Raw genomic sequence first — 22,258 nt, forward strand, 5'->3', positions numbered from 1 at the left:
AGAACGCCTTTAGCACGGCTCCCATCCTTCGCCACCCAAATCCTGAGGTTCAGTTTGGGGTAGAAGTGGACGCCTCCACCACCGGCATCGGAGCCGTGCTATCCCAGCAGTTCGGTGTGGCTCCATGCCTCCAGCCTTGCGCTTACTATTCCTGGAAACTGACCCCAGCGGAGCAGAATTATGACATTGTGAACAGGGATCTGATAGCTATCAAGCTCGCTCTAGAACATTGGTTGGAGGGAGCTTACCACCCCTTTACGGTAATCACTGATCATAAAAATCTGCAATATCTCCGTGAAGCCTGTAGACTGATTCCCCGGCAAGCCCGTTGGGCCCTGTTCTTCACCAGATTCAATTTCACCATCACCTACCGCCCTGCAAACCACAACTGCAAGGCTGATGCTCTTTCTCGTCTGCATTCCCTGGACACTCCTTCGGACCCCGAACCTATACTCCCTCCAGCCATGATTGTCAGCCCCATCATGTGGAGCACGGGCGAGGACATCAGAGTCGCTACCCAACATGAACCTGCTCCGCTGGGAGGCCCAGAAGGGAGGATTTATGTTCTCCGGTCCTAGAGACAATCTCGTCTGGGCTCAGTTCACAGTATACCGGGCTCTGGACACCTAGGCAGCCAATGGACCCTCTCGCTCCTCCAAGCTTGGTACTGGTGGCCCAGTATGTCCCAGGATGTCATCAGGTACGTCCACAGTTGCTCAGTCTGTGCCATGTCTTCCTCTCCACGTCAGCTTCCGGTAGGCAAATTGGTACCCCTACCTGTTCCTCGAAGGCCCTGGTCCCATCTCGGAATTGACTTTGTCACGGACCTGCCCAACTCTGAAGGTAACACATGCATCTTAGTTGTTGTGGATCGATTCTGCCTGTAAATAAATTCCCTTGCCAGGACTATCAACTGCCCTGGAAATGGCCGAACATCTCTTCAACCATGTCTTCCGTAACTTTGGTCTACCCGAAGATATTGTGTCAGACAGGGGTCCACAATTCATATCCAGGGTATGGACAGCATTCTTCCATCTATTAGGAGTGACTGTTAACTTATGCTCTGGGTACCATCTACAGACTAATGGCCAGACTGAACGGAAGATCCAAGAACTTGGACGGTACCTCCGGGCATACTGCCAAGAAAACCAGCACAGCTGGAACTGTTTCCTTCCCTGGGCCGAGTATGCACAGAACTCCCTTTGACAAGGTACCACCGGCCTCACCCCCTTCCAGTGCATGCTCGGTTACCAACCCCCTTTGTTCCCTTGGACAGGTGAGCCTTCGGACGTTCCAGCTGTGGACTACTGGTTCAGCGCAAGCAAGAGAGTGTGGGACTCAGCTCACATCCACCTCCAGCGTGCCATACAGAGACACAAGGCCTTTGCTGATGTTCGATGTGCCCCCACTCCAGTTTACCATCTCGGGGACAAGATCTGGCTATCAACAAGGGATCTGCATCTCCGTCAGCAATGCAGGAGTCCCTGCTACATTGGTCCGTTCACAGTCGAGAGGCAGATCAATGAGGTCACCTACAGGCTCCAATTACCTCCTAGGTACTGCATTCACCCATTGCTCCATGTTTCACTCCTAAAACCCTTCTCTCCCTCCACTGCAGATGCCCCAGAATCTCAGGAACCTCCTCCTTCAGAAATCCTTGAGCAACCATCCATCTACCAGTTGAAGGAAATCCTGAACTCGTTGCGACGGGGTGCCCGGCTGGAATACCTGGTGGACTGGGATGGGTACGGACCAGAGGAACGTTCCTGGGTGGCCCGGGACAACATTCTAGACCCCATTCTTCTTGAAGAGTTCCATCGAAAACACCCTGATCGTCCCGCACCCAGAGGCCGTGGTCGCCCTCGTTGTCATGTCAGGGCATCAGGAGCCACCCCTGGAGGAGGGGGTAATGTCAGGAACTCTCTGTCACAGACACCCCAATCATCACCCACACCTGACTCCCATCAAGCATGATCCCAATCACCGGAGTACTGATCACCTGCACCCAGTAATCACTCACCAGGATAAAGATACCTCCAACTCAGTACTCCGATGTCCGGTCTACCGTCCACAATCCATGAACTGGTGCCCGACCTCTCACTACTAACCTGTCTTTCCTATGTCCTCAGATATCCCAACGATGATCTCCTGTGACATACCTAAGCTGACTCTACGTGTGTTTATCTCCAGAGCTCTGGAAATTATCCTCTCAACAACTCAACAACACCTTGTCACATTACCACTTGTAAATAAACTGTTCACTTGCACTAAACCCTCCGTCTCCATAGTGGTTTGTGACACATTTAATATAAACATAAATTATAATGCATTTTTTTCATTTAATTGTAAATAACATGAAATTAAGTGTCCAAAACATTATTCAATTTGCATTATTCAACTAAAGCATTTTCCTAAGAGTGTATTCTGTGAAATCCTTTATAGTGAGTTTTATCATGATGGCTGAAAGTTCAGCAGATAAACTCAATCTGGTATTATTATTATTATTATTTTTAATCATCAGATTTTTCTCTATGGTTCAAGACATGCAGTTATATCCATTTCAGAGTTGTTTATCCTCTCACAACTAATCAACTTAGTAATTTAGATTTCAACCAACCTTATAAACTTAGAATACATTTCTTCAAGCTTGATTTCCACAAAGAAAGGAGAGAAAGAGAGAGAGAGAGAGAGAGAGAGAGAGAGAGAGAGAGAGAGAGAGAAATCCGCAGCTGCAACCAACTTCTACTGGAATAAAAGGTTTGTAAAGTGCCCACTCTTCTAATTAAAACAGATGTATTTTAATTAGCTTCTGACGATGAACAAATGTGCAAAATGGCCACACTGCTATTTATATTCTTTAGGTTAAATCCAGTCAGACAAGCAGACAAATGCATTTTGTCACCAACAGCTGGCCTCCAATTAAGACATAGGGGGTCAAAAGCAACGGAGGCTCACAGCCCAAACTACCTATTAGAGGAGTAGACATCTTTCCCGGAGTCATCCACCAGCATTACATTAGCTCAAGCCTTAGTATACTGCCTTGCTGGAGAGCATTTTAGTCCATTATAGGCACGATGTCAACACAAATACCATCTCAAAATTATAGGCACAAAAATAATGATGCCTTCTAATATACCTCATTTTTGGCCAAAATGTAAGGCAATCTCAGAAAACATTGCAAAGAGCTCAGTACAATAAATAAATAAATAAAATAAATATTTTTGTGGCTCTGCTATGTCATTTTAGGGGTTTATGAACAGTTTGCAAGACTAGTGGCATAAATGTAAACATCACAAACATATACGGAAAAGAAAACAAACTAAGGCCGTCACAGGAGGTGCTGCTTAAGAAACATGTCTTGGTATTATCAATGTTGAAAATGTCTGGCAAGCATATTAAATTTAATATTGATTGACTGAATAACAACAACAACAACTATTATTATTATGATTATGATTATTATTAGAGCAGCACTGTGGAAGCCTGTTTCCACCAAGAAAACAAAACAGGAAATAAAACTCACTATTTATCTCACTATTCTGAGTTTACATCTAACATTTCTGATTTTTTTTTTTCTCTGAATCCTGAATTTAAACCTCATAATTGCACGTCTTTATTGTTGTAGTTGTTGACCTTTATCTCACAATTCTGCATTTACATCTCGCAATTCTGTTCTTTTGTTTCTGCCATGAAATAATGAAAAAAATAATTGAGATATAAACTGAGAATTCTGACTTTTATTCTCAGAAATTGTATCTTGCAATTGTGAGTTTATATCTTGCTACTGTGCTATTTTTTTCTGCCCAATTGTGATTTGATGTAAACTCAGAATTGTGAGAAGATATAACTGTGAGATATTAAATAAATAAATCAATAAAAATAATAATAATAAATAGTCAGAACTGTGAGACAGAAATTCTCAATTACATTTATTTATTTGTTTGTTTGTTTGTGTGTTCACTCTGGCGGAAATAGACTTTCATATAGCACACATTGCATGATGTTTTTGCGTTCTTGCTTAAGCATTTTCTATGTAGGCCAGCAAACATCTCTAAATAAATAAATAAATAATCAGTAAAAGCATTTGGTAAATGTTCCCCATTTGGAATTAGTAAGGCTGCTGAAGAGTGGCTATTTGATCAATGTAAATGACCTCTGGTTAGGTGTGTATACACAACCAAGCTACAGTCATACAGTGGGATACATCCTGTGGGTATGTTTTCTCATGAAGCACAACAAGAAAATGATTAAAAACAGGAACACATCATGTGCCATCTCTCAGTTCATAATAACCAGCACAGGTGATCAAAAATAGTCTCAGTACTGTCTTTTGGTACATCATAATGGATCTATACTAAGATTAGAAAAGCAAACAAAACTTTTGAACCAGAAAACCTCAGAAAATGGACATCATTGCTCACAATTGATGATGGAAAAAGTGAGAAATCCATCATAAATGGCAAGCTGTTGTTCAGAGCAGTCCAAACACAACTCAGTTATGCTGGTAATGATGAATATGCTCAGGAGTTTTTAACTCAGAAACATCATGCACCGCAGGCAAGATAAATAACCATCCAAAGCAAGACAAATGACTAAACTCCTAAGTCACTCCCCAGTTTTCTGCTAGATAGAGTATACGGAAACCCAATTTCACCATATGAATACTTAGATCTGTCTTCTGTCTTCATATAGCCCCAGGCAGAGAGGTTAGTAAAAATGTATTCGTTTCTATAGAGTGCTGCTCCTTTATTCAATCATAGATCCATTTTTTGTCCTCCTTGTACTGCCGGCACCGAGCACCTGATTGCAATAATGTGAGTGATGAATGGACCCAGAGCTTTAGCATAGCAGATGTGCTATATGCAAGTGATAATCTGTTTTCATAAAACAACTAGGCAAGGTTCTAATTTTGAGTAACTCCATGTTTGAAAATAGTTTATAAATTATGGAAAGTGGAAAGTGTGCTACTTGGTAGCTACTTGAACGTCTTTTTTTTAATTTTTATTATTATTATTTTTTTTGTTAGGTTCACAGATACAGACTGTGTTTTTAATAAGGACTGACTGTAGCTGTGTCCAAAATTCATATACTGTAGTCTGTTATTATATGTGTCTGAATTTTAGTAAACAATTTTATCCTCTATAGCCTCTAGTTCACATTTTTATACCCATAATGCACTATGATTTAAAGTTCATAACTGTTGTGCATCTCGATGAACAGTATATTACCCATAATAGAATGTGGAGAGGCGCTTTAAAAAAAATCTGTAAAAATAATAATATTGTGAGATATTGTCTTTTTTTTTTTCTTTTTTTTTTCTATTTGAATATATTTAAAAAATTATTCCAGTCATTCAAAGTGGAATTGTGTCACAGGATCCATCAGAAATCATGCTGTTCTTCTGAACCTTCAGGGGTAACACCTATTTTCAGCACTGATCATCATAACAACCATTAATAACTGAGCACCAATAATAATAATAGTTTAACGCCAAACATGTGACACTTAAGACTAGAGTAATGGCTGCGGAAAATATCTTTGTCATTACAGTATTAATAGAATTTACAAATATAAAAACCGAAAACAATTGTTTACAATTATAATAATTCACAATATTACTGTCTTTACTATAGATTTTGATCAAATAAATGTAGCCTTGGTGAGCGATAAGATGCTTCTTTCAAAACCATTAAAAATATTAATTATTCCAAATGGCAGTGCATGTATATGTGTTTAGAATAAGAATAAGAATAAGAATAAGAATAAGAATAAGAATAAGAATAAGAATAAGAATAAGAATAACGGTCACACTTTATATTAGGTGGCCTTAACTACTATGTACTTGCATCAAAAAATAAGTACAATGTACTTATTGTGGTCATATTGTATTGCAAAACACTTTTGCTGCTGAATAATTTTGCCAAGGCAGATTTTTAAAGAAATGTACTGCTTTGTGGGCACTGGGTTCATTCATGTTAGGAGAAAGAAACATAATACAAATCTGAAATCCATTTCTCTTTGACCACTTTTGTATTGACAGTCTACACCATCTTATTGCAAGCACACATCAGCTGACAAATAGCTTGAGTTATTAAACTGGCAAATAAAAATAAAGATTAAAAGAGGCTCCGCGGGGAGAACTTTGCGATCGTTTTTTCTTCATTTTACACAAGTTCTGTTTGGGGGCATTTTTCAAGGCACATCAAATCAGCCTCTAAACTGTCCTGTCTGTTGTGATTTTTTGGCGGTAATTAATTATTTATTGTTTTTTTTTTAGTGTACATGTTTTTGATTTAGATGGTGGTGGGGATATGTGGGATGTGGCCTGTGCTGTGTTTTAAAACTGTCTGTCTGATTCGAATGAGCCATCTTCATCCCAGATCGACTGTAACAGGCAAACTTAACCACGCAAGAGGTCCGGAAACCTCGGCCAAACCAACCAACCTGAATTACATTCTGCAGTGCCGTTGTGGGCAGAAGTAGTGATTTAGAACGGGTCTTTGGCAGCGAGCTGGAACTCGAGCATTGCCATTAATCGAATGACAGCAATGCTGTTTTTCTCTGCTGGGGTGGGTTGGTTTTATGTTCGTGCTGTGTGGGGCTAATGAGCATGAGGGAGATGAGACGGAGGGGAAAAAGCAACATTAACAACACCAACAAATAGACAGGAGGACCAACAGCTTCCAAACCCATCCATTAAGCACTAGTGAATATTTATGGAGCTGCCCAACATCTTTTTCCCTGTTTTGCTCTTTTATTTGCCTTTTTGTGCAAAAAAAAAAAAAAAAAACTTTCCAAACCAAAGGAGTTCAAAATTGTTTTGCAAGACATTCAATTAAAAAATTTTAAAAAATCAATAACTAAATAAAATAAAAAAATTAATAAAATAAAATAAAATAAAATACAATACAATACAATACATTACAATACAATACAATACAATGCAATACAATACAATACAATACAATACAATACAATACAATACAATTAAATTAAATTAAATTAAATTAAATTAAATTAAATTAAATTAAATTAAATTAAATTAAATTAAATTAAATTAAATTAAATTAGTTTCATAGACACGGCCAATGTCTGTAACCCTCTTAATTCTGAGGGAATGTTTTCTCAGTGTGTTGCCAATTCTATTTACACAAACCCATCCTGATGAGTTACACGACCTTGAGTAAACCAATATAATGACTTCAGTCATGCCAATTTGTCACACATGAATGTGAATAAGTGAGAAGATCAAGGAAATGTAATTAGCAGGTTGCTGTTGTTTCCTTTTCCTGTAAATATTTGTCTTCCCTAAAATAACTTGTTCATAATTTGGTCCTTACAGAATACACAGCAAAGTCAAGGCTAAGATGTGACTTGTACAGTAAAAGAAATTTGGATGACAATTTCAATTAATTGTATATATAAATATATAATGTAGAATACATACACTCAATATAAATGTATGTGTACAAAATGAAAAAGTAATAATATTAAAGGTACTGTATGTAAATTATAGGCACTGTATTTTTTGACAGCCAGTTATTCTCTACAGCCAGTTATTCTACTTTGTAACGTGTGCTCTGCCAGAATTCTTCTGAATCTCTCTCTCTCTCTCTCTCTCTCTCTCTCTCTCTGAAATGACTGTTTTTGTTTTGGTCAATGTGATTCTGCCCATTGCCAATTTACCCAATAGTATCTCGACACCCCGGGTTGCCAGTAGGCAGAAAACACAGCGTATTGAAACCATGGAAGCGAGCAAATGAACTGGGTCAGAGGTTGCAGATTCTACCTGACCTAAAATGCCTCGGTATCCATCTAAAAGCTCTGTGACAGATAAATCAACTCATCGACTTGTGTGACAGTGTGGCTGGTCACTTTCCATTGTAATTGAGCCTTCCTATAGAACCGCCCCTCCCAGTTACCGTTGCTATGTCCGACAAGCCATGCTGTTCTTACACCACACATCATGTTCTCATGACCCATACTCATAATTCGTGCTCTGCATTTAACCCATCTAAAGTGCACAGACACAGCAGTGAACACACACACACCGTGAACACACACCCGGAGCAGTGGGCAGCCATTTATGCTGCGGCGCCCGGGGAGCAGTTGGGGGTTTGGTGCCTTGTTCGAGGGCACGTCAGTCGTGGTATTGCTGGCCCGAGACTTGAACCCACAACCTTAGGGTTAGGAGTCAAACTCTCTAACCTCTAGGCGACGACTTCCCCCTATGTAAATACAAACCATTTTTCAAGTTAAAGTCCAAACAAGTTAATCTGGATTTGGTATTATGACTGGTCAGATCGCCTGTTAATCAAGCTCCCTGTGAAGGGTCAATTTCGCCCATTCCTGTTGCGTGTCCTCAATCTGGCAACCTGCATAAGCATCGAGTCTGAGGAATTTGGACTCCAGTATCCATTTCAACCACTAGCTGACAATATTACACACTACACATTTAAGTTTATTTTTCTTAAGAGAAATAATTTATAATAAATAATAAATAAATGTATAACTGATGATGAAAATTGTGGTGAATTGCTTGAATACGTGGTTTAAATATGCAGTCACATTTACCGTTGTTCAGCGAATCTTCAGCCATTAAATTAGCAATCCACATGATCAACAGTTTTCACATGAGTGCGAAATATTTCGCCACACAGATTTTGCAACAGACAGTTGCTTGGTTTGATAATGACTTCTGTGTAAGCAGTGCTTCATACATGGCTACACAGCTCCTAATAGACAATGGACTTTTTTGTCTACAACATTTTGAAAAACAAACATTTTTAGTTTTCTCTCATTTCTCTAATTCTTACAGCTCTTTCATTTTCTGAAGAGCTGGCGCTTAGACTGAGGAAAACATGCCACTTATTTATTTTAAGACCTCAGTAATAACACTCAAATGGCTGTGATTAAAGTGACTTAAAAAAGAAAACTGAAAGATGTTTATATCAGGGGAGAAACACGGATGGAGTTTCTTTCTTTGAATGTCATTTTTAAGCCAACTAATTGACTAAAAGTAACTTGCTCTACTGTTCAAAGGAGAATGGGTTGCTCATGTTCCAGAATCCAACGAGAGACATTGGAATTCTGTCAAGAGACATTGGAATTCAGTCCAGTCCCACTGAAATTAACATAATTAACACTACTGCCATTTTAATACAGCTCCACACCTCAGGCCACAGCCAGACTGCTCTCGCGGAAGCTGCTATACATGCATAATTAATACGCCTTACCACATGCAATTAAATATGACTTCACACATGAAAGACAATGTAACTGATGGATTCAATTAGATAATGCGTACAGCAAATGCGGAAAGGCCACAAAAATCACTCAAAATCAGCTGCTCTGGCTTTATGGGGACAGACAAAAAGGTTGTTGTCATTTGTTTTGTTCTTAATAAACATCCCTGAAGTTACTGTGCGTGAGTCAATATGCATTATTAATTGTGAAAAAAAAAAGATTGTCTTTGTAACATTGTTTGTCATCAAAGTGTTAAATTTTGTTTAGACTCTGAAACTACTTTCTTTTTCAGCCCTACAAAAATGTCCCAAAAACCATGGATTTGTAGATAAAACTGATTATTAGAAGATGGGATATTTATATTATATATAGAGATTATTTCATATTTAATAATGCATACTTACAGCGTTTATCATTATCTAGAACTAAATGAACTATATCTACTTTAATTACTTTAAATAAAATAAATATTAAGTGATATAAAAAAATAAATTATTAAGGTTTCTCGTTCGAGTATTAAAATAACTAGAAAATAAAAAATACAGTTTTTATTAAAAAATGACCAAAATATACAATAAAATGACTACAACTTTAACTAAAATTAAAACAAAACATTAAAATAAATATAAATCTGGTTCAAAATATTAACAAAAAACTACATAAAGGATACAAAGTTAACTCTGGTCCTCAATTAAGAGTTGCAACAAATGTACAAAGTTTATTAATCACATCTGCTGCACTTTCTCACAGGTATCATGAAAGCTCATTCGAAAGCACACACTAGAGGAAGGAAATCCAGATGGGATCTTCACACTTCACTAGTGGCCGCAAGCACAGCTTTAGGCAAAGTCTGACACCGAAGAACTTTCTGAATGCCCACAAGATATGGACAAAGCATTTTAAACCAGACACATGCATAATTGACATGCTCAAAGGGTTTAGAACTGTAAATGAAATACAATTATTATTTAATACAAGATAAGTGTCACAGAAGCCTCATGATAAATTTAGAGGGAGCGCTTATTAAGACCCTACCTTCACCGTCTGTCCTGCCTCAGGTCCGTCCTATTGGGAACAGAAGCAGATAATTAGTTGGGAATTCAGGAACACCTCTGTCAATAATTCAGTAGCATTTTAATTTCAAATGAATCGCTGCACTTTCACGTGACCATGTGTGTGTGTCAAAGTGTCTCCATATTTTTTAATGCTTTTGAGCCAAGAGATACTTCAATTATGTTTTAAATTCAAATATGTTTAATTGTTAGGATTAAAGGTTGTTCATAACTATACAAATTATGTGAATAAAGTTGAAAAAAAAGGGTGAGATTTATAATTGTAATAGTTAATGATAAGTTAATGATAATTTTGCATTATATGTAAAATTATAAGATGACACCTGCCCAACCCCACCCCCCCCTCCAACCCAGGTCGTAAAAGTTTAGATATTTATCTCTAGTATTCTCTCATTTTTCATTTCCACATGAAAATTAAACACCTCAGATGCATCACCTTTTCAGAAAAAGAGTTTTATCTTTACAACAGCCTTTCACTATTTGATGAAAGCTAGTAAATCTAATCTCATATCAACTCCTGCAGCAAAGGATATTGATATTTTCTTTTGTCTGATAAATTAAATAATTTTCTTTTGTTGGTTTGAGTTTTGAAATAGGTAACTGTGTCAAAATTAGCATGCAAAATATATCGGTTGCAAAGTCCCATACTGAGCAGGAAAGAGTTCATTTCTAAACCATGATCCATTTATTTTAGGGTGAAAAGCCTAACATATGAAATAATAGTCAAGTTTTTATTGTGGGGCGAAACATACTGTAATGCATTTCAATGCAATGATGATTGAGAGATGAACAAATAAACATTCCTTAAAAACTTGATGTATTATATTTGACACAAACACAATTTAAAAAAAAATTATGTACAGATAATCAAGTAAACCTAAGTTTCTCAGTTCCTTAAGTCCAGTGAGTGTTCAACTTGAAATACTATCAGATGACAGAAATCCATAAAAGATTGATACATTTTTACATAAATACATACAGTACATACGTATATACATACATACACACTGCACTTGGTTTAATATTTTGTATTTAATGCAAATACACACACACACACACACACACACATATATATATATATATATATATATATATACACTCTCAGAAAAAAAGGTACAAAAGTTGTCACTGGGGCGGTACACTTTCAAAAGGCACCTATTGGTACCATATTGGTACCATACAGGTTCATATTAGTACCTAAAAGATACAAAAGTGTATCTTTTGAAAAGTTACAACCCCAGTGACAACTTTTGCACCTTTTTTTCTGAGCAAAATAATTTATATATATATATATATATATATATATATATATATATATATATATATATATATATATATATATATATATATATATATAAACATTGAGACTAGATCGCCATACTTAATTTAATGCAGTGGACTTAAGCTGTATGAACTTGTATACCTGAATGGCGATGGTTAGGGAGGACGCCTGAAAGTGTTTCTCAATCACATCGGCTATTCTCTGTGTGGTCATGAACAGATCTGCAACCTCATCAGGACGAAGATCTCGAAATCTCTCAACGACGCGAAGAGGACAAACAAGAACATCTGTAGGAAGAGCTTGTCAAGGGAAAAACATTTCAAACCAGGAAAACACACATTACTGCACAAGTTTGGGTTCCAGTAAACAAAAATATTTCATTCTTTCAAAAATAAAGCCACAAGTTATAAGCAATATGCATGCTAATATGATTTTAGTTTGAGAATTTGCTTAGTGATGATTTCTTTGTAAAGTTATATGCCATGACAGTGTAATGCCTAAAACCATGAACTGGAATAAACAAAAAATACAAATAAAACCCTAACCCAAACACACACACCCTCCAAAAATTAGCCCAGTAGCTGTACATAGGTTAGCTGTTCAGCTATTGTTCAGCTGATAAAACTTTTTTTTTTACGTTTTGAAAGTTGTGAGTTGTGAAAATTATGTGATCTAGGACCTTTTATTTAGTGTATACCACTGTAAAGACTATACATATCTTTAGCTTAGCTTAACTTGTATTGGAATCTGGAATATTCCTTTAAATTGCATTTACAGAAAGTTGTACAACAGTTAAGTTGTATTTACAAGACAGAACATTCTTTTGAGCCTTTGTAACAAATTCACCTTTAACTGACAATGTGATTTCTTTAGTTATACAATGGAAAGGTATTGCAGAATTCGAGTAGAACAAATCTCCTACCACTCCAGATATGAAGAAAAACATTACAGAGTGGCCAATATCACCTAACTTAATCTAGACGAAAAAAAAATAAAAAATACTCTATAATAACCACAGGAAGACAAAACAGGGGCATTCTGACATATGAATGAAGAAAAAGGCTGTGGACCCTGAATTTTTCTGTCCCTGCCCTGAATACTAATAACATGAGATCTACAGCACACATACACACTAATGTAAACCCACACACAAACCCACATCCTTCTATACAAGCAGAAAAGTGGAGAAGATCCTTGGTGGAAGAAATTTTTTTGGTATATATGTTTTTGTTGTGTGGGAGATATGGTCTATTTTTGTTTTGGATATATGTGTGATTCTGATCTCTCAAAAGAGAAAGCTCACAGAGAAGAGTCCTCCTTCACAACTGCCCTGCTTGACTCCAAACAGCTTTTATTAAAAAAGATTCATAACGTCTCATATCGCACGTCTCATTTCTTGATTGTTGTTTTCTTCTTGCCAAACGCTCCGATTCTATTCGTCCTGCCCTTCGTACTTCATAACACATCACTCCAAAACATTTTCACTGCAAATCAAATAACTTCACAATAAAACAAATAGGCTTTAGATGCACATCATGAGGAACGTGATAGATAGATAGATAGACAGATAGATCACACACAACCCATAAAGGTCCCGTAATGGCACGTGACATCAGGATGTGATGTGTAATGTACGAGTCGAAAACACTAGGCACGTTAACTTACACTTATATTACTTATATTGTTTATATGTATCCAAATGCTTTCTATATAGTGTATCTCCAGTAGGTAGACTTACTTTGACAACAGTAGGGGCGTGTTCTCAAAATTAAAGGTGAATGATACAACATAATGCCAGCAGGCATCTCTTATACTTCATTAAAGTAGACTCTACAGTAGAGTTGCAAAGAATGAAAAACATCTTCCCTTTCTCTCTCTCTCTCTCTGGTCATGTGATCAATAGCCATTTGATTCTCCACAAACAGTGAGATATTCTTACAAAACAATTTTATGAACTCTGTAAGCTACTGAAATTTAGGTTCAGAGTTGAAAGAAAATCTTAGGAGGGATATTAACCATGCTGACATGAATACTGCAGTGAATGGATGCAGAATGATTTCTCAGACTCTTTTTTGTTTGTTTGTTTGTTTGTTTGTTTGTTCATATATTCATACAGTATATCAGCATGGTGTTGGCAAGTTATATACTAATAATAAAAATGTGTACATATATCTTAAATCAAAACTCAAATACATTCTTACATTCTCACAGCCAGACAGAAACTTGTCATACTGTTTGAAGGACTACACTACATGAGTACATTAGGCCGCTCACAGCATAATGGTCACATCAGAGCTGAATTCATCCCAGGAGTCTCTGTGAAAGGCACACAAGATCTGTTTCCTCGGCTTTCATGTAAAGCTTGCTGGAATGCAATCAGATGCCATATTAACTGGTGTCTTTCACCCCAGTGTGGGCTACATGTATGCATCACTAGGGATGAAAAAATAGCATTTGCTTCAAGAAAGAAGATGAAGGAAGAGGAGGAATAGGAAAGAAGATGGGATGTACATGGTCTGTATGTGTGCATTGCGTATAGTCATAAACTATAACATCAACTCCAACAACCATGTTTAATTTCCGTAAAGGTACATATGTAGCATAATAAAATCATTAGATAATTGAGTGCAGAAATGAAGGTGAGTAATCTTACCTGACGCTGATATTACTGTAGCTAACAGTTTGAGCGATCTTCTGTGAAACACAAATTTCTCTAATGCCCCCCGTAAAACTAGTGCTGTCCGAAAAGGGCTTTAAGGCCCCGATATACTTCTAATGAAATCGAAGTACGAACTCATATGACATAATTTCGAACAAAATCAGGCCGAAACGAAGTTTGTTTTCAGTTTGTTTCGGCAGTTCAAATGTAAGTTTCCCAAAGCTATGAAAAGAATGAAAAGAAAGAGTAATGTTAAAAGGTAGCAAGTACCAAATACATGTGTTTCAAATAAATGTTACACCATACTGCTGCTGCTGTTGTTGTTCTTTCAATAAGCAAATTTAAAAGCTATACAAAAATCGCGAGTCATGTTTACATTAATCTACACCCCGCCTCCAGCAGCGCGGGGGTGTTGGAAAATTCGGAAACAGTATACCGTCACTCAGCCTTTTAGAACTTATTTTTGCCCCCAAACGAAGTATGAAGTATATCAGGGCCTTTAGTTGATACAATATAACACAGTCAGTGCCGGTCCTAGACCCAAACTCACTGTCAACAACAACTGGTATATTCAGTCAGAGTTGAGTTAGAAATAAAAAAAGAAGAATATTACAAACAATAGAAAACAAACAAACAAACAAACATATTAAATAAGTTAGATAGAAATAATAATAGCCTACTATACAGAAACTGAATAAAGTACTCAAATTTAAATATAAAAAACTGCATAGTTTTTTACCATATGAATATACATTAATTCTTATTAAAGTTACTAAAGTTTTTCAGTCAAGAGCAGTGAATGATATTCTAATTTTCTTTTGTTGTTTGATTAACATTAAATGACAGAGACTATAGCAGGTTTATTAGGCTGTCACTTTAAGACCGAATGCACAGATCTATTGCACTGACAAGAATTCAGTTACTTTCCTTACTGTTTATGTCCCCTTAAAACTGAAACTGATTGTGTTTAGGACAGGGGTGCACGATAAATATCGGCCGATAATTAATGCACATCACGTCAGTAAAGCTGGTTATGTAATTAGCTGTAAATTCCATCAGGTGTGTGATTTCACATAGAGTAGCTGTTACTACACAGAGCCGTTGTTAACTGACAAGCTACGCAAATCCACGTTCATTATCAGCGTGGATTTGCGCCGCTTGTCAGTTAACAATGGCTCCGTGTAGTAAACGCTGCTCTATGTGAAATCAGCACCTGATGGAATTTACAGCTGATTAGATAACCAGCTTTACTGACGAGATGCGCATTAATTATTGGCCGATATTTATCATGCACCACTAGTTTAGGATTTAAGTCATACCTCAAATGACAAGGGATTAATTTATAATCACGTTTACTGTATATTAATTAACCTTCAAACTCATTCTCTCAGATGGCCTGGGTATGCGAAGCATTCACAGCTTATATGGACAGAACGCCACTGAGATATTGATACACTGATATACTGTATATAAAGTACCCTCTTTTTAAGTATTGGGACAGTAATGTCAAAATTACTTTGTTTGCTGTGTAGTCAAGACATCTGGAAATATGATTAAAAGATGAATATGAGACAAAACCACAGAATGTCACATTTTGTTATTAGCAGTTTTAACACATACACGTTTTACCAAATAAAAAGGACAGCACTTTTAGAGTTCATCCCACTATTTGATGTGAGCATAAGTATTGGAACAGTTGAACTTAAGGCAGATGTAAAAATGAAAAGCTATCATTTAGTTACAGATAACAGCAGTGAGTATGTGACCCATAGACATCACCAGACACTTGGTCTAATCCTCTGAAATGCGTTTACCAGCCTTTATTGCAGCCAATTCCAACTGTTGCTTGTTTTCGGGAGTTTCTGCCTTTAGTCTCCTCTTCAGCTGGTGAAATACATGTCCAATCGGATTTAAATCTGGAGACTGATTTGGGCAATCTAAGACTTTACATTTATTTGCCCTGATTTCAACTCCTTGATGGAACTGGCAGGGTGTTTTGGGTCAATATCCTGATGCAATATGAAGCACTTCCCAATGAATCTGGAGGCATTTTCTTGAACATTGGAAGCCAAGATGTTTCTGTACACTTTTGCATTCATTCTGCTGCTGTCATCATACACTACTGTTCCAGAAAAGCTATGCATGCCCATGCCATGACATTACCTCCACCATGCTTTACAGATGAGGCTATATACCTTAGGATCATTAGCAGTTCCCTTTTTCTCCACACTTTTGCTTTCCCTTCACTTAGATAAAGGTTAATCTTTGTCTCATCTGTCCATAAAACTTTGTTCCAAAACTCTACAGGCTCAAATTTGTGCTTTTTTGCAAACTTGCTGATCAGAGGTTTGCATCTTGCTGTGTAGCCTCTGTGATTCAGTGTGAAAGTCTTCTGCGGACAGTAGATTGTCAGAGAATCACCCCAGCTTTCTGGAGGTTGTTGTTGATTTTACAGACATGTATTATAGGGTTTATTTTAAAATCTTTTATGATTTGTCTGTTCAAAAATCAACTGCTATTGTTTTTTCTTAGCCGAGAAGGACATTGTTGGTTGCTGATGTCGCCAGTGGTTTTCAAACTCTCAATTTCTCCATGTATTTTGTTTTTTCTACAGCTCTAATTGATTTCCTCTTTTCATTTAGTATCCAAATTTCTTGCTTTGCAGCTCCTCCGACTTCATTCTGGTTTGTGTGTATCACCATCGAATGCAAGACTTAGGATGCAGAAGCAATGGATATACTGTAACTAATATGACACATTCCCTGCTTTTTAATATCTGAAGAATTAATGCAACAGGTCACAACTGATCACTAAGAAAGACCTGTGAGGCAACTGTTCCAATACTTATGCTCACACCAGGTAAGGAATGAAACTCTAGAAGTATTGAATCACCCAATATTAAAATTTGATATTCTTTAGTTTTGTCTCAAGTTTACCTTTTATTCATATTTACAGATTTCCTGACACCATTTTTGTCTTTACTGTCCCAATACTTGTGGATGCCACTGTATGTGTGTGTGTGTGTGTGTGTGTGTGTGTGTGTGTTTGTGTGTGTGTGTGTGTGTATATATGTATATATATATATATGTATATATATATATAATATATATATATATATATATATGTATATATATATATATATATATACACAGATGCCTCAATTCAAGGTAATATAAGTTGCACAACAGTTACAGTTTTATGTCCTTTATTTTTCTTATCGCTGTCCAAATGCTATTGTTCATGTCAGAACTGTTCATATAACAAATTTAATTTCTCACCTACACCAGGTAAATTAGTTTTTTGACTCTAGTTTGACTGCTTTCTCATGTTCTCCCACAGATGCATGGCAACATCAGATCATTGGCATTATTCTCAGTCATAGCATTTATTTGACTGCTTTCATCTCTGTCTTAGTGGGTTTACAGTCCTTTGCTAATGTGTCCTTTCAAACATCTGCCCTTGAACCTTACACTACTGAAACACTGGCACATCTACAAAATAATCACAGCTCTGAGCAGCTAAGTAATGTGATTGAACGATAACCACATAAAGAGGAAGGCAAGTAAATAAATATAACGGAGACACCATTGGAAACACTGCTGGATTGCAAATCCCCAATTAGCCCTCAAAATCACATTCGGGAGCAAAGCGGCTAGCAGGAAATGAACATGGCAGTAGCCATGGCAGCTAACAGGGTGAAATTTAATGCAACAATTAGCGCTTAGCGCAGGGAAGGTGACCTCTCTGATAGAGTAGGACTCTGGGCTCAGGATCCAGTAATGGTGCTGAAGAGCAGGTCAGGGAGTCAATACAGTGCTAAATGTGACCAAGATGGAACACAGGAAGTCCCCACCTCATCATTTCAGAGCAGCGTGACCCATCGGCGCTGATGAGACGATTAACAGAGGGATTCCACAGCCTTTGACTTTGCATGCGGTGCTTTTCTGTCCTTATGCCATAGCGTGTCTAGCATTTGTTTGCTTGCATATTCGTTTTTTCCCCTCTGAAAATAGCCATGAAGCTTAAAAATAAAGAGTGTGAAGGTGTATATGGTAAGACAGGACCATTTTATCCCTTTTTTTGCTTTCGTTTTACCTTCCAGCTGAAGTTTTGACACTTAATAGGGCTATTTTGGACACACAAAAAAGCAGGACACGACTGAGCAATACAGACAGTCTTTTAGCCTGTGATGAACCCAGCAGGGGAAAAATGAATCAAAATGCCTTTATTCGCTTCACACCCTAACTACAGGGCTGTCAGAACAAAGAGATCTCACACACAGCTACCAATCCAGCCTGTCTGCCTTATTACAGGCCTCCAAAGCCAGACAAAACTCGCCAGCCGCCCGCTAGAGTGACAGAACTGCTAGCAAAGGGCTTTTTTTTAGCAAAGCATCTTTTCAGAATTTCAAAGATGCCCAGAAATAAAAGAGAAGGCGAGATAGGTAGAGTAGATGTTGCTTTTCTATTTATCAACCCATCAAACGGGCTCTTCAATATACCTACCATCATTTTTTTGTTGTCCTCATTGCAAAAACAGTGATTGCAGACAAATGGCTTTTTAATTGCAGTAAGAATCCCTGCAATCACAAGCTCCTAACTTTTATGGGATCAATCATCCAAACGTTTTAATATAAGCTTAGACTAATTCAAAAGCCTGGTGTGGTCATTATATTTGATGTGCCATTTGCACCATACAGTTACGTCTACCCTCTGTACAGATGCAGACACAAGCACACAAACAGTAATTATACCTATCAAAAAGAACCAGGGCAATTAAACACCATGCCAGGAAAAAGAGAGAGGTGGTTCTGGCAGAAGTGTAGATCGCATTTTTAGGTGGGACAACAAACAGGAAATTTGTTTTATAGTTTTGATTTCAGAATTGACAATGTGATGTTTTGCTGAAATTGGAAGGAAATCCCACTGTGTATTGGAGAGAGCATGCATTTTTGTAATGATTTCCATCAGTGTAAAGAAAATAAGCTGGTTTGCAGGTTTTAGTCAGTTTAAGATTGTTTTAACTGGTTTAAGATGGTTTCCTAGCATGACCAAATGGAAACTGTCCAAAATCCCTCTAAAATAAGCCATCAGAACATCTTCACCACTCTGGATCTCTAAACAAGACCATCAACCCAGGTTAGATGGGTTAAAGATTGATTTTCTCAGACTAGTCATTAGATTTGCCCAATTCCTAAGGCTCACTGCACTGAACTCTGAAGACAATATATCATTAGGTTTAAAGCAGCTGACAATAAGTAACCAAGATATCAGTGCATGTTAGCCAGTAGCATTTGAGAAATCACGCTAATTTTATACAGACTTTATGCTAACAGTCAAAACTTTGGTTTGTGTAACTAGAAACAAAATGGCCTTAACCTGCAAAGCAAATCCTTTCCCGTTCTGATAGCTAATCTAAAAGCAACCATCATTCTCTGTCAGAAAAGATCTCCCAATACACCACTTCGCGAGGGAACAGAGGTGTGCAAGGTGACAGAAAACTTTTACTATCTAATAAAACATTATCATTTGTGAAAGCACATATGGGACGCATCTGCATATACTGAGATTATTAGAAAAAACAGGTGACAAAAGCTCACTAGCGTTCAGCCGTCAGAGAGTAGGGTAGGCTAATACCGCGGGGTAGGTATCACCAAAATGCAGCATCCTAATTCCAAGGTGGATTTTTTGAGGCTCTGATCCATGAACTTGCTCATCATCGCTCTACACACCTTGCTGCACCTTCAGGTTAATGGCAGTATTCACACACAGGTTCATCCACGTGTCTCTGTCCTATTACGCTGTGACAGACGGTCTCTCTGCGGCCTGCAGGATCATCCTTCACACTTGATTAGCAAGGCAAATAGGCAGGAACGGGAGCGTATCATGGGAGAAAGACTTCACATGTGACACCTTGAAATGGACGCCACCAACCCAAGGGAGATTTAATATGAACACAAGCCGTTTGCCTGTGACACGCAGGATGATGGGAAAGCAATAATTAGGAAAGGATATCAATGGGATGACAGAAAATTACTAATCTCAGCAGTACTGAAGGCTAAGGAGAATGGTTAGCTGTACCCGCGCGGAATTATTAAAGACTGGTTATTGAAACCAAAATGTTTATGACAGCAGGAGGATCCCGAGTGACTGGCCAAAAATGATGGTGAAATTAATATCTAAATCAATTATATAATATTCTATCAATAAAACTGACTGTCATGAAACTGTTGCTTCATGTAGCAGTTTGGTAACAGAGACTCAACTTTTCAATATCAACTTTGAATAATAAAGTACAGCTTTTACTTGAAATATGAATATTTTGTATTATGTATCCATTTAATATATTTTGATCTGTTTAATGCATAGTTGATGAATAAAAGTATGAATAATTAAAAAGGAAAAAATTACAGATTGAACATATGTTTAGCAACTGATTAAACAATTTTCATATATACCCATACTTCAGGATATATGAATTTCTGATAATTTATAAAAATGTGATTTAGTATTAAAAGCTATGCATTTTTAATATATTACAGTTCCTCGTAGCATAACATTAAGCTGTGTAACAGTGTTGTTATTGTGAACAAAAACGTATATCTCGCACTTGAAATAAAGTTGAAATCAAATGAAATATAAATATCAGATAAAAAATTTAAACTTGACAAGAAAGAAAGAAAGAAAGAAAGAAAGAAAGAAAGAAAGAAAGAAAGAAAGAAGTAACGAAATCTGGAATAAAAAAAGTAAAATAAAAATAAATGCAGGTAATAAAATTACATAAGAAAATAAAATGACTTCTAATAATATTAGTCTTGAGGCCCCTTTGGAAGTTTGCTGAGGCCCCCAAGTGGGCCCCGGCTCCCTGGTTGAGAACGATTGACTTAAGTTGTAACTGAGTCAACCTGAAGAGCTAATGATAGAAAGTGTCTGTTTTTGCTGAGGCTGTTAAATGTGCTTTTTTTGTTTGTTGCTGTCAACACCTCACACCGTCTTTAGTTTAGACTTCACAGCAGGCTCTAAACCTGAATTCCCATCAGCACGCTGAGTGGCAGTGAAGCAGCGGGCGCTGGCGTGATGAAGACTGGCATCAGTGGACCAGTTAGCGCTGATATAGACAGCCGCGCCAAGACAATACAGAAGACACAGAGAAAACAGATCTCCACAACCCATCACGCTCCTTTCAGAGGAACAAAGCCATGCTTTTGCATCCCCAGCTGTGTGGCAGGAACAAAATGTCGAACCGGTTTAACATCCAGCCTGGATCATACATCATCTGGAGATGTATAGAAGGAACGGCGGGGCTGAGGGAAAATTATGCATCTCATTTTGAAAGATTCAGTCATTTGTAAGGCATTTAAAAGCATCTGTTTTCCATTTGAAAGATTCAAAAGAGGACGCTCGCGTGCTTGCACAAGGGCACAGATCCATGTCCTTTCATTTCTCCAAGAGAAAGGCTCTCTTGACTGACTGATCTCATTTCACTCTGCCAGCACTTAAAAAAATGAAATAAATAAATGCTCCTACAATGAATGATCCATCAAGGTGGCATTTGTCTTATGATTGCGTTTGTGTTTGGAAAGATCATACACTCGCAACATTTTCCATGCAAGGTGGAAAGCAAGCAGACAATTAGAAGGTGATTTATTGTCTTCCTAAAACAATCACGGCTAGCCTGCAATAACGCTGCCTAAAACGAGGGCCTTGTGATGAAATATTCAAGAGAGATGTTTCCACGCCATGATATATAGCAAAGGATATCACTCACCCAAACGCACACCTGAAGGATAAATAAACAGACAGCCAATGGTTGAAATTATGTGCGCATGACTTCATATTTGCTCCATAAATCTGACATGAGCTCTTTAAATACGGTGCAAATTTACAGCTGGCGTTCCAGTGGAGCATCTAGCGCAGAACCTTTCATCAAGTAACACACCCCAGGTGTTTCTATTGTAAACCTCTCCTCTGAGACTCCTTGTGAAGTCCTGTCTGAATG

The 22,258-nt window shown here is 37.5% G+C and overlaps 1 protein-coding gene across 3 annotated transcripts in view; it reads right to left on the minus strand.

Annotated features, from left to right (window-relative positions):
• The window catches only part of fhit (fragile histidine triad diadenosine triphosphatase), a 291,998-nt gene that overhangs the window by 50,734 nt on the left and 219,006 nt on the right, over positions 1-22,258 (minus strand). For all 3 annotated transcript variants that reach the window (XM_042733680.1, XM_042733678.1, XM_042733679.1), the window contains exons 4-5: positions 11,743-11,888; positions 10,282-10,311 (exon numbers count right to left, since the gene is read on the minus strand). In XM_042733680.1, coding sequence (XP_042589614.1) covers positions 10,282-10,311; positions 11,743-11,888 — 176 coding nt within the window. The remainder of the gene's footprint in view (positions 1-10,281; positions 10,312-11,742; positions 11,889-22,258) is intronic.

Source organism: Cyprinus carpio, chromosome B11 (genome assembly GCF_018340385.1).
Source record: "Cyprinus carpio isolate SPL01 chromosome B11, ASM1834038v1, whole genome shotgun sequence".
Classification (NCBI taxonomy): Eukaryota; Metazoa; Chordata; class Actinopteri; order Cypriniformes; family Cyprinidae; genus Cyprinus; species Cyprinus carpio.